Below are 13,623 nucleotides of genomic sequence, written 5' to 3' on the forward strand. Positions count from 1 at the left end.
GCAGTGAAATTTTCAAATGCTGCTTTAACTAGACGAGTATTACAGGGGTATCGAATTATCGGCTATCGCTTTTTGGGGCAGTGAAATTTTCAAATGCTGCTTTAACTAGACGAGTATTACAGGGGTATCGAATTATCGGCTATCGCTTTTTGGGGCAGTGTAATTTTTCCTGGAGCTCTGCCATCCCATGCACCCTCCCCCTCCCCCTCTTCACACCGTCGTGTTTAAGAGATAAAACAACATACAAAGCATTGCATTCTGGGAAAAATGATTTGACCTATTTTCGTGCCACTCTCAAATATATTTGAGGTAAATGTTGTGCTATTGCTTCATGCGCGAGTGTTTATTCGGCTAAAATCTTTACCGTTTTTTTGTTGTTGTTGTTGTCAGAATGAGGTAATTTTTTTTTGTCAGAATGGCTTTGTTTTCTGAAAAATTTGCTCCTGCTGTTCCTATTTTTGTTGGTATTTGTCGACCCCCCTCCCCCCACTTTGAATATCAAAAAGTCTATCCCTTAACATAATATAAACACACATTAGCATTTTTCTAGAATAACCCGGTCATGCCTATCGTAAATAGGGTCATTCGCTATGAATCACGACAAGTGTCCCAGTTGAAAATGATACTAATACTTTGACATTTTTTAAAATTGACTGATTATCGAACCTGGCTAATATTTCTCCTACCTCATATTTTTAAACCCTAAGCATTCAAATACATCTTCTAGTGACTAATACAACACACGCACATGAATATTGGCCCTTCTTATCGTGCTGTTTTTGACACGAAGGACTTGCCCTTAAAAGGTGCTCCATTTTTCCCGACTTGTCATCCGTGCTAAGAAATGTTAAATTTGTTCCAATTCGGTGGACATCGGCGTTAATAGAACCAGCATCATTCGATAAGAACACAAACTGATTGGGTATGTCGAGGGCTTCGCTTGGCCTTTGGCTTGGGACTTACAAAAACACATAAATATTTTATTAACAGATTATACATTTTTCGCCGCATCTTTAAGAAAAGCCCGATTTACTGTTCAACGCAATTTTTTCGTGCACAGAATATATGGTCTAGAAAGACGAGAGTTTGATTTATAGCAGAATTCAGCAATTTCACTATGAGCCGAAGAGTGGAAAGGACAACTCGTACTACGTACTCCAGCTCTAACGGTAAACCTGGAGAGTACAAAACTGTTGAGACATCATGGTCCTCTGATAGTCCGGGATTCACACGGGAGACAAGACATGCGTATGGATCCAGAGACGACGGCGGGGACCTGAGACGCCAGATGGAAGAAAGGCAGAGAAATATGGAGCGAAGGTTCCGTGACGAGACCACAGCGCATGGAGGCAGCTATGGGTATAAAGACGACGAGTCTAAGAAGGCCCCACCGCCAAGACCCCCTCCACCGAGATCACAAGGAGCCTCGGCCATGTCCGAGGAAGAAAAGAATGATAAGTACATACAAGATTTCTTGGATGACGAGGATATAAACCCTGAATTTGCAGGCAAGCAGTGGATGAAAAGATTTGGACTTTGGAAATATTGAATACATCAACTAAAATGACGTATGATAACCCCATTTTCTTCAGCAAAACAACAAAGGCAAACCAGGAATATAGAAACTTTTATTTAACAGTCTGATACAATGAAATGAAAATACCCCTTATTGGAATGAAGAAAAGAAGCTTTAAAGAATCTTTACTTTTGCCAAAAAAATATTTTAAGAAGTGAGAAGAATTTGGACATAGAATGATCAATTGGCTGTGATAATGACGTATGATATTGGGCCCTAATGCAGCAAAGTTAGAGCAGTCATCAGAAAGAACTCATAAAGAGAACAAGCTAGATAATAGTACTGTGTGGTTTCAGGTTTATTAAAACAATCCTTTTTATTCTATTTTGTTGAATGGCATAGAAATTTGCACAGAATCTAATTCATCATCTGAACGTAGCCTCTTCCAGCGTCACAGCGCGAAGACATTATGACATCACCATAGCCACAGCAGGCCCCGAAAGATTCGGGGGGGGGGGGAAGCACAATACAGAAACATTAAGAATACAATGGGGGGCACAGCCACGCCCCTAGTGGTCATTTCCTTATAATTTTGGGGGGCACGTGCCCCCAGTGTCCCACCCCCTGCTACGGCCCTGCGTCACCTTTTGCTTTCCGCTAGTTGCAAGAGCGTCCGCCATTTTGAATCTAAATGATACGTTAATCAAAAATGGCCTGGGCCCGAGACTGAATGATGTGTCAAGCACATTGTGCGCCACTTTCGCTTAAAATATCTCTATGGAGACCCTTATCAAGGCCGCGTAACAGTGTCACTGAGGGCACCTGCCAGCCCCCGTACCCCCTTAGTATTTAAAAGCAAATATAGGGAAAAGACCAGAAGGGGTGTTGCTGTGTACCCAATATTTTCTTAATGTTTCTGTACTGTCCCCACTCCCCAATATTTTGAGGCACTGGTCTTGTACGGCTCAGATATCTATAAATATCATTAACAGCCCCCCCCCCCCCCCCTTCTAAAATCCAGCAACACAAAATTTCTATAGTAAGTATTGGCTAAAATTAATTAGCAAAATATGAAGAGAAAAGAGCAACCCAACTGAAAGAAAAATATCGAGCAACTCAACGCAGTAATGGGTGTCGTATGGAAAAAGCGATAGTATTTAACAATCCTTAAATAAGATAATATTCCTAAAATAAGAGCAATGACACACTTTTTGAAGGGAAAAGGTAAGCGTCTGAGTATGGAAAAATAATTTATTAGCTCCCCATCAGATATCGGTTCACTTATCCAGCATGCATATATGACATTAATAAATGATATCACCTTACGCATCCATACTTAGAGAATGTCGAGCAACACCTTGTTTGTTATTGTTTATCATTAAAAATACAGCGGTTCATTTGTATCAAAAATAACCATCCACGATTAAAATCGTACACTTTATTTATTAAGGTGTTTGGTTGAAAGTTTCTTAGTAACGTGCTTAAATAAGCCGATGGGACTAATGGATTCTTTTTGTGACTCATTATTGTGCGGGAGCGTAAAATGGCTGCGTGATTGACCTTTAAGTGTGGTAATTTTTCTTATACGACGCAATTTGGAGAGCTCACTCTTGAATGTTTAGTGGATCACCCCTAATGTGTTGTCCCCTGATTGGTTTAACTGAAATACTGACTATATCATGAGCATTTCAATGCCATTTTTGGGATGTGTGTTGGGTTTTCTACAAGAGAAGCTCAAGAAAAGCACGGAGAAAATAGCATTCTTGGCATTTTTGTCGGTCTGTCTTCCTTGAATCGTTCTCTTCATCTTGGTTTTAAGAATTCCTTACTTCTAATGACAGCAAAGTCATCGCTATCTGTGGTCTGAATCAAGGCGAGAATTCACGGGTTACACCTAAAAGCTATTATATTTCAATTAATACCGAGAAAGACGAAAATGAGTAGAATGATTCCAATAATTGCCGATCCAGACTACAAAACTCCAGAAGGGAGAAACAAATTGGACAAACCTACCCACTTGGCCACTGTGTGCGACGAATGCAACATGGACGACGAGGCGGGCAATATCGTGTTTTCGCGAAGAGAAAGACTACGAGACAGAGGGCTTCTACGCCGATTTAGAACCGATATCGAGCACGAACTCGACGGTAGGGATAGTGTTAGCCGTTTTAATGACGATTTTGATGATCCCGAATTTTGGGAATCTCGATTCCATGGAACAAGGAAAACAAGCGCTTTAATTCCAGGCAATAAAAAGTGGAAAGAAAGAAAATGGAACCTTGAGAAAAGTTTTAGTAAGACCGGAGAGGAGGACGAGTTTGTTAGTGTCCCGCAAAGATTAATAAGGGATGATGACTTGGAGGATTTTCCTGACATCATCAAAACATTCAGAGAGACTTCCAAAATACGAGGAAGAAATCCGAGCGAGAGGCGGGTAACGAGCGAGTGGCGAGGGGTGTCCGAGAACCCACGAAGACACGATAGCAAATTGTCGGAAAGTGAATTCATGAGCGAGTCTCCATGGAGGCATGGATGGGGTGAGGAGGGTGACATAGGAATACCGATACCCGTTACACAACAGAAAGATGAAGGGCAGAATAATAAAACGGATAATAAAAATGAGGATGAACTTGAACCTATAAAAGAGGGGCGATTAATGGACAGTACACCAGAAAAAACGCCAGATTTGAGTGAGAACATTTCTAAGGGTGAAGCTGAAAGTGCGGTTATGAGCCTAAAGGACAAAACGTCATCGGAGCAAGAGCAGTATTTGAGAGAAAAATCCCCAGGGAATAATGATAATAACAGTAGCAAAGCAATATGCCTGGAAACCGAAAAAAGGCAGGAGAAAGAACAAGCTGTGAGTAATACAAGCTCTTATAATGTAAGCTCAAACTTAGATGATACCAAGAGCGAAGTCATATCAAAGATTAATGCGATAGAGAAGATAGTTGAAAGTCTTCAAGGCGAAGTGGAAGGCTTGTCCAAGTCAGGAAGTGGAAAGAATTCTAACGAATACTGCCGTCTAGAGGAAATGCTGACGAGATGCATGCTGGATTTGGATCAAATCGAGGCTCTTGGCGATCAGAGAGTCCGCGATGCAAGGAAGTCAGCGGTAAATCATTGCCAGGATGCGCTAGATAAACTCGAGGTTGAATGCGCAGGGGAAAGCTCACCATGACAAAGCAATGAAGAGCTGCAGAATGTCGTGGCAAGTTTTAGAACAGATGTTTTATGCCAGACATAAACTACGTAGATAAAGAATCAAAATGGTAGGGTATCAAAATAGTAGGGTGCCAAAATGGTAGGGTATCATAATGGCAGGGTGTCAAAATGGTAGGGTCTCAAAATGGTAGGGTGTCAAAATGGGAGGGTCTCAAAATGATAGGGTGCCAAAATGAGTGTAAAATGGTAGGGTGTTAAAATGGTAGGGTGTCAAAATGGCAAGCTGCAAAAAATGGTAGGGTGTCAAATTGGTAGTGTAAAATTATAGGGTTTCAAAATAAGTGTTAAATGGTAGTGTAATATGGTAGGGTGTTTAAATGGTAGTTTAAAATAGTAGGGTGTCAAAAAGGTAGTTTAAAATGGTATGGTGTTAAAATGGTTGTGTAAAATGGTAGTGTGTTAAAATGGAATGGTAAAATGGTAGGGTGTCAAAATGATAATGTAAAATGATAGTGTAAAAATAATGGAAGGGTGTTAAAATGGTTAATCCAAGAGGAAATGCAGCAGCTTCGATGGCTGTTTTTTTTTTTCTGACTCATTATTTACACTTGTAATCCAACATGCAGCCCAGGATCACGGTGAGTATGACAAGAACTTACTAACGGAGTTGGATCCTTTTAAAGAGGCAAATGTAAGAATTTATACCACAACTGAATATCTGAAATCAGTGGCAATTTGTTGTAGAATTGAGCAACAACAGCTTCGTCCAACAGAATCTCAGTTAGTTTATCTTCACTTTCCGAAAGCCTGGGCTACCTGTGGTAATTCCTTGTCACTAGTCCTCGCCCGCGGGTAAGGCATCTTCTAGTTTCTTGATGAATTTGACGCGTATCTCTGTAGTCTCATCACCTCTTAGGGCGTCTTGTACGAACCACACGTCAACCTCCATCTGGACCTGACGCAAATCAACATTCGATGCATATCAATAATCAGTATAGACCTATTTCAAAAAAGGTTGTATATCAAATACACCTATTTTAATAAAGGCAATTGCCAAATGGCAGTTCTACGACCGAAAGGTGTTTATGGGTAGCAATTATTTGTAAAAATAAAGGTGATAAATAAACTCAAGCGATGTCAGAACCATATATTAATTTTATTAACCCTTTAACTCCTGGATACTTTTGAGCAACATTGTAAGAAAAACAGACTGAAAACAGAAACCTCCCCCCCCTATTTCAAGTCCAACACTACCAGTTAAGCTAAGCTACCGCTGACACAAGACGGTATGCCTTAAAGTTTCCAACAATGCACTGCGGTGCCTTTTCTTTCTAGCGACGGCACTGCTACAGCCTGTTGCTTACAACAGTTTTGCTGGTAATTTGCTTAAAAATTACAGCTTTTTCACATCTGGAGAGTGCCTTAGGACATCATAAAGTCTATTAGGGCATAATTAATGCTGTGCTTATGGATGTTTGCACGCTGAGGTTGATTCAATGGGATAATTCCTTGTCTGGGCTTCACCAAATGAGAAAGGAATTTTCTGGTGAATGGCCTCATACTCTCCAATGTGGGCCATCTTTGCTACCCAACCTTATTCAAAAATTGTTTTCAGGCTTATTCTGGGTTCCTTGGACCTGGAAATGTTTTGTTTGGCTTCGGGGCAAAGAGACTTATAAAAAAAAACTGTTATGATTCTGGGGGAGGAGATTGCCCGCCTGTCTGTCAAGGTGTTTTCAAGACTCCCATGATGCTGTGCAGGCATGCAAAATAGGCTAAACATGGTGACTCGCTTCTAATGGAGGTTCAAGCATTGATTATTGTGACTGATTGCTGTAAAATGGGACCTGACGGAGCGCAATAAAGGTATCTATTGGTGACTTGATCTGTGTTTGCTTGTCTGTATTTGTAGTTCGGAATTTTGTGTCTTTTTTCGTAAGAAATGTTTCTAAGTTTAAGCATTTGTTTACGAATTGGTCAGACATTAAGGTTGATATTTTGACAAAAGAGTCAATTCTATTACATTGCTTAGATGCGCTTTTAAAGGTCGTCTATGCCTTGGATGAATCTATGAGTATCCGGGTCTGGTGATGTTTAGTTTGCATTTTTGACGTTTTGGAGTTGGGCCTATATTTTACAGGCGTCTCAGGGCGTTATGGCAATGAAAGACTTAAATGGATAGCCGTATGTTTTATTTATATATTTTCTGAATTTGGAACAAATATTTTGGGATCCATGGGCCCTTTCGGTCTTAGAGCTGCCATTTGTCAATGGCCATTTGCCATTTGCACTGACAACGTTTTTTGGAAAAGGTGTATGTTAGTTGTACATTAAAGCAGCAATTGCACCAGTGTTCTTTCGACAAGAGAATCTATTAGAATCCGCGCTATTTAATAGGCCATCCGCTCTAACTTGTCAGTAACATCCTCGTAGTAACCTTCTACCGACACACTGCTTTCACAATTTTGAAATATTTTTCGCGTTTTTCGGGGATCGGAGATTGCTATGTAAACGACCGGGAGTAAACTGGTGACATTGTCGCTTTATTATATTTAATGGATAGTCCTATGTTTTAGTTATGTTTTTTTTTTTTTTTTGAACTGCTGCCATATGTCAATCGTGATTTGTTGTTTGCACTAACTTTTTTTTGCGAAATAGGTTCATTATAATATAGACTGCTTATAGGCTTTTAGGTATATATAATATAGACTTCTCTTCCCACTATATCATCATGAGTGGAGTGTGTAAGTACCGTCACTGAAAATGGTACCACGAGACAGCGTCCAAAAAGGATTTTTTACGTTCCCCAATACAGGTGCAGTGAGAGACAGGACCTCCGGTTTAACGTCCTTATCTGAGAAGACGAGGGATTCACAGCCCCTAATGTAAACAGCCATGTTTAGCTACGAGTTTTAAGGCTATGGCAGGGTCTAGCTGTTCATAGTCTTCCTCGCAGTCACACTGGGCTTGATATAGAGTAACTGGAGCTCAAGAACTGCTTAGCGTGACAAGCCCACAACGGCTTCAAGGGAGACTAAAGCTTTGCTCACCATCTCTAGCGCTCCCCTCAGTACCCCACACAGTATATTGGAGTACAGAAGGCCCTCGTGCCCCTGTGATAGCTCCACGAAGTCTGCAAGTGGGTTGTTCTCCAGAATGAGAGAGAATTCGTCAGACCCTGCACTCCAGTTTGCTACCACTGGCGTGATCCCCAGAAACATCTTAAAACCAAGCTGTGGAGAACAGGGATGGATTAACCAGTTTTAACAACTCTTATAATAGTGCTGTGGAAAACAGGGATGGATTAACCAGTTTTTACAACACTTTTAGTTGTGCTGTGGAAAACAGGGATATATTAACCAGTTTTCACAACCCTTATAATGGTGCTGTGGAAAACAGGGATACATTAACCAGTTTTCTCTAAACTAAGTTAAAAGGTCTTTCTACTAAAAGAATTGCCAAACTTTTTGCATAGGTTATACCTACACATCCTCGTCATTCTGTTATACCCTCGGCAAACCGGGAGTCAAGAGATGAAGGAATGGGAATAAATGTGAACAAAATATGTCAAGAAAATGTGGAACCCACAGCAATAAATCATGGACGTTGGGAATAAACCAATACTTTCAGAAGGGTTTGTCTTAGAAATGTCATTTGTACTATTATAGCGGAGCTGCCACAATATGGTGGCAAATATTGGTAAACCATCGACTCGAGTTTTCGTGACGCGATATCCGTTCGTCCCAAAAAAAACATCGTATGACAACCAAACTTGGCAGGTGTCATGTATGTGACAAGGGGGGTGCAAAACTGAAGCTCTAAAAGCAAAAATATGCTGACTTCATCAAAATAAAAAAAATATTTATGTTTCACGAAGGAAACATCGTATGGCAACCAAACTCGGTAGGTGTCATGTAGGTGTAAAGGGGGGGGGGACCAAAAAACGTGATTAAAAGCAAAAACATTCATATCTCTTGAAAACATTGTTTCACAACCAAACTTGGCAGGTGTCCTGTTTGTGTCAAGAGGGGCGCAAGAACATGGTCACGTAATTTGTGACGTCAACGATGACGTCACTAAAAGCAAAACTATTCCGATTTCATTAAGAACAAAAATATCCATATCTGACGTCATCGATGACATCACTAGAAGCTGACGTCATCAAAATAAAGAATATTTATATTTCACGAAGAAAACATCGTATGGCAACCAAACTTTAAGCAAAACTATTCCGATGTCATATCTATATTCATATCTCATAAACGAAACATCATGACAACCATGCAACCAATCTTGGTGTCATGAAGGTGTCAAGGGGGTTCACCAATATGGTCACGTGATTGTGACGTCATCAATGACGTCACTAGAAGCAAAAATATGCGTCATCGACTTCATCGAAATAAAAAAGTAAACTTCATGAAGGAAACATCGTACGACAACCAAACTTGGTAGGTGTCATGTATGTTTCAAGTGGGGGCTATGAGATGGTCACGTGACGTCCTTGATGACGTCATTAAAAAGTAAAACTACCCTGACACCGAGACATCATATGACAACTAAACTTGTGTGTCATGTAGATGTTAAGGGTGGGGCGGGGGAAGGGGGTATAACAAGTTGGTCGCATGAAATCAATGTCATATAAGTAAAACTGCGGTACCCTGACGTCGTCAAAAACAGAAACATAATAATACATTTAATATTTTTTTTTAATTTATTAAGCAAAAATGAGCAAAGATTTAGTCGTTTGGAGCTCCACTTTTAGGCAATGCCTAAATCTATATATTAACATCTTTTAATGTATGTAGATATGCCTGGGAAAGTATGTAAAGCAGTTTTTTTTTTGGCTTTTGACCAGAGTTTCACATGGCGAGTTCCTTATGTCACTAGTATTGAAGTTGTGAAAGACTTGTTTTTTATGATATCCTGAGTTTTTACCTTTGCGATAACATCTGCTGTTTCTCGAAAGTCATGGCATCGACCAACATTTGATCTTGCCAAGAAATCTTCAATCAGTCTGACTCCTATATTATAGCCCCTGTAATTGGAATAAAGTACATCCATTTAGAGATTAAGAATTCAAAATTTTTAAGTTATATCTACTGAAAACACGGTTACACATGAATTTTGTCAGTTCTGGGAAGCAACTTCTCCACAAATCAAGTGCACCATATTATTTGCGTTGAAGTACAGGGTACTATGATGCTAAGATGTCTTGTCCTAAACAAGAGGAGTTGAGCGCTCTAAAGGGCTCATTCCTTGTGTCTAAGGGGGACCCCCTAAAGGGCTCATTCCTTGTGTCTAAGGGGGACCCTCTAAAGGACTCATTTCTTGTGTCTAAGGGGGACCCTCTAAAGGGCTCATTCCTTGTGTCTAAGGGGGACCCTCTAAAGGGCTCATTCCTTGTGTCTAAGGGGGACCCTCTAAAGGGCTCATTCCTTGTGTCTAAGGGGGACCCTCTAAAGGGCTCATTCCTTGTGTCTAAGAGGGACCCTCTAAAGGGCTCATTCCTTGTGTCTAAGGGGGACCCTCTAAAGGACTCATTTCTTGTGTCTAAGGGGGACCCTCTAAAGGGCTCATTCCTTGTGTCTAAGGGGGACCCTCTAAAGGGCTCATTCCTTGTGTCTAAGGGGGACCCTCTAAAGGGCTCATTCCTTGTGTCTAAGGGGGACCCTCTAAAGGGCTCATTCCTTGTGTCTAAGGGGGACCCTCTAAAGGGCTTGTTCCTTGTGTCTAAGGGGGACCCTCTAAAGGGCTCATTCCTTGTGTCTAACGGGGACCCTCTAAAGGGCTCATTCCTTGTGTCTAAGGGGGACCCTCTATAGGGCTTGTTCCTTGTGTCTAAGGGGGACCCTCTAAAGGGCTCATTCCTTGTGTCTAAGGGGGACCCTCTAAAGGGCTCATTCCTTGTGTCTAGGGGGACCCTCTAAAGGGCTCATTCCTTGTGTCTAAGGGGGACCCTCTAAAGGGCTCATTCCTTGTGTCTGAGGGGGACCCTCTAAAGGGCCCATTCCTTGTGTCTAAGGGGGACCCTCTATAGGGCTTGTTCCTTGTGTCTGAGGGGGACCCTCTAAAAGGCTCATTCCCAGTGTCTAAGGGGGATCCTCTAAAGGACTCATTCCTTGTGTCTAAGGGGGACCCTCCAAAGGGCTCATTCCTTGTGTCTGAGGGGGACCCTCTAAAGGGCTCATTCCTTGTGTCTAAGGGGGACCCTCTAAAGGGCTCATTCCTTGTGTCTAAGGGGGGCCCTCTAAAGGGCTCATTCCTTGTGTCTGAGGGGGACCCTCTAAAGGGCTCATTTATTGTGTCTAAGGGGACCCTCCCTGGATCTTTCAATCATGATCTTAAAACACCAACTACCTCTAATCTATTAAGGCTGCAAGTTCTTGTTCAGATATGTGTTTTGTTTTTTTCTCCTGGAAGAATCGTGGTGCAAACAAGCAAACACAAACAAGCAAACACAAGGAAGCAACTATAACCAAACAAACAAGCAAATACAAACAAGCAGACATGGGTTTAGCCATGGTTTAAGGTTGCATCAAGATCGCCTAATGCCGTATTAGCTTTATTTTCATTACTTACATCTTATTAAGTTGTTTATTAACCTCCTCTGGACTTTCATAATCCTTCACGAGTTGTGCCACAAGAGCTCCATAAGTCAAGGTAAAAAGCTCTGTGCTCTAAAACATAAAACAAAGCAAGGGTGGGCTTCTAACAAAACATACAGTATAAAAGTAGAAAGAACTAGTGGGTACCAGTGAAACATTCACATTTATAATTCAAAAAAGACATTAGAGCCGTTATCTGATCTGAAAAAAAAAATGGTTACATCATAGTCATAAAAATTTGATTTAAAAAGTGTATCCCCCCATGTTTGCCAAAACTTGAAGAATAGGATCTTTTATCATATTGGAAATAAACTAATATAACAGGATTGCTACTGATATTTATTACAAATCAAATGCAGCAAACGTCTACATACTACCTGATCGATCACATGATCTTTCAAGGGGTGAATATTTACAAATACCTCTGTGTTTTCAATATGTCAAGTTTCATTATGCACTAGTCATTTGAAACCCCCACCCCCATGGTCCCGGGGAAGTGTGGGGTTAACATGGGGGTCTAGAGGAGTTTTGAAGGGGAATATGTCCTGAGGGGTTGAGAAATTGACAGGTTTTTTTTACTCTAAGACTTGGGGGCTTGAGGACAATTGAACAACATCACTAATGTATACTTTGATAAAAGTCATGTCAGTTTCTGGTTTGATACTCTTTCTCTTTTATAGCAAGCAATTTCATGTATCAGCGTGTGGCAAGCTCCATGGCCAGATGAAGATAAGTTATTTTTCCATTTTTTGTTAACTGTTATCTGCATAGTTATTAGTACAAATTTGCTTAAAAGTACTGGCTTTGAAAGATATAGGCTTATTTCAGATGACTTGTTGTCAGGTAGTTGCCTATAGTTTTAATCCCAAGGGGTAGGGGCATTTGACTGGGGGTGGGGTTTTCAATTGACTAGTGCATTATACATTATTTCATTTTATTCTATGAGAAATTTTATATGCCAAAAAAACTACACTCAAAATATTTTCTTTACTTTTCTCTGCCTTATTGGGGGCCCTGTGTTCAGAGTGTTTGGTGAAAATTCATGCAAGTTCGCACGTTGACATTCAAGTCAAATGCAATCAAAGTTTTCCCAACATGTTTGTATGGGCATTGAAAATCATGATCCTTGCTTTATCGGCCCAGTCTTGGTGGTATTTTTGGTGGTGGGTTCCATACTATTTTAATGTAGGATTGGCTAAGCTTGAGATTTGTTTTGTTGTATCAAGTAAATTCATATTTACATACGAAGAAAACATGGACAGACAGGATATCAGACATGAATCTAACAACAAATGGAAGTTGAAAGTGGTTTAGAATCAGTTTTTGTTCTATAGTTCAATCTAATATTTAAGTATTTAATCAATATTATTGTGGTAGTTATAAAATCTCTTTGAAATGATTGTTTACAAAATGTTCATGCTTGATGGCTTCTTTCATGTTGTGCAAGAGGCAAACAAAAGTCTTCAAAAAGTGATATCCTGTCAACATAGTGCTTCATAATTGTGATTTGTTTGAAAACCACAAAGTTATGGACGTCAATGATGCTTTTGGCTTTGAGTTAGAAATATTTTTTGGGTCTCTGTGGAGAGATCCAAAATGGCACGTAAGAAAAATTGTTGAATTGCAGCTTCTCTTTGCCTTATCATTTCAAAGTGGAAACCATTCCCGGTACCCCCTATTATATAATCAATATGATTGTGTACTCTTGGGCTGTGAGTATCGATTATTATTGATTTCCAATATCAATCAATAATTATCAACTGATTAATAACGATTAATATTGATTAATTTGATAAGTTTCCGATGAGCAATTTCTATTGATTGGTAGGGCCGGGAAACTTCTGTACAAAGCTTTCTGTAAAAATACCCGATGGGACAAATGCAACACAGCCTAAATAGGGCATCACCCCAGCCCTTAATATACAGGTCTACTGAAGGGCTTTACCCCAGCCCTTAATATACAGGTCTACTGAAGGGCTTAATTTATCAATTATCTACCTGATTTTGTCAATAAAACTATTCGAGTACTACTACTCTACACACCACGAAAAAAGGTCAAAGAAAACCATGAAATTATTGAATTCGGTTAGAAGGCATAAGAATGCCACTTGCACCAAATCCAGGGAGGATTCAAAACAGGTACTTACAACTTTTTTGGCATCTGTTCGCACAGATGACTGGCGCGACATCAAAGCGTTTTATTCTATCTCTTTTCTTTCGCTTCTTTCGTCCTTTTGATCAAAACAAGATGGCGACGGGAAGGAAACCAGGCCTTGCTAGCTTAGCTACCGCGCAACGCGAATTAGAGAACATATTTAATATTTCTGGGAAGAAAAA

The 13,623-nt window shown here is 40.3% G+C and overlaps 1 protein-coding gene across 1 annotated transcript; it reads right to left on the minus strand.

The window, feature by feature from the left end:
* Nucleotides 1–5,249: 5,249 nt before the first annotated feature.
* LOC5501462 (trafficking protein particle complex subunit 3) lies at nucleotides 5,250–13,571 on the minus strand. The gene is made up of 5 exons (XM_001622701.3): nucleotides 13,434–13,571; nucleotides 11,261–11,358; nucleotides 9,617–9,716; nucleotides 7,732–7,914; nucleotides 5,250–5,636 (listed from the first exon to the last, which is right to left on the minus strand). The coding sequence occupies exons 1-5, from the start codon at nucleotides 13,473–13,475 to the stop codon at nucleotides 5,517–5,519; spliced, it is 543 nt and encodes a 180-aa protein (XP_001622751.1). The 5' UTR covers nucleotides 13,476–13,571; the 3' UTR covers nucleotides 5,250–5,516.
* Nucleotides 13,572–13,623: the final 52 nt, after the last annotated feature.

Source organism: Nematostella vectensis, chromosome 14 (genome assembly GCF_932526225.1).
Source record: "Nematostella vectensis chromosome 14, jaNemVect1.1, whole genome shotgun sequence".
NCBI classification, from domain to species: Eukaryota; Metazoa; Cnidaria; class Anthozoa; order Actiniaria; family Edwardsiidae; genus Nematostella; species Nematostella vectensis.

Excerpts from the sequence above, each read along its gene's own strand:
- LOC5501462 (XM_001622701.3), bottom strand. The coding sequence starts at position 13,475 with ATGTCGCGCCAGTCATCTGTGCGAACAGATGCCAAAAAAGTT. Across the intron at positions 11,359-13,433 it reads GAACAGATGCCAAAAAAGTT|AGCACAGAGCTTTTTACCTT; the intron begins GTAAGTACCTGT and ends TTTATGTTTTAG. Across the intron at positions 7,915-9,616 it reads CAGCAGATGTTATCGCAAAG|CTTGGTTTTAAGATGTTTCT; the intron begins GTAAAAACTCAG and ends TGTTCTCCACAG.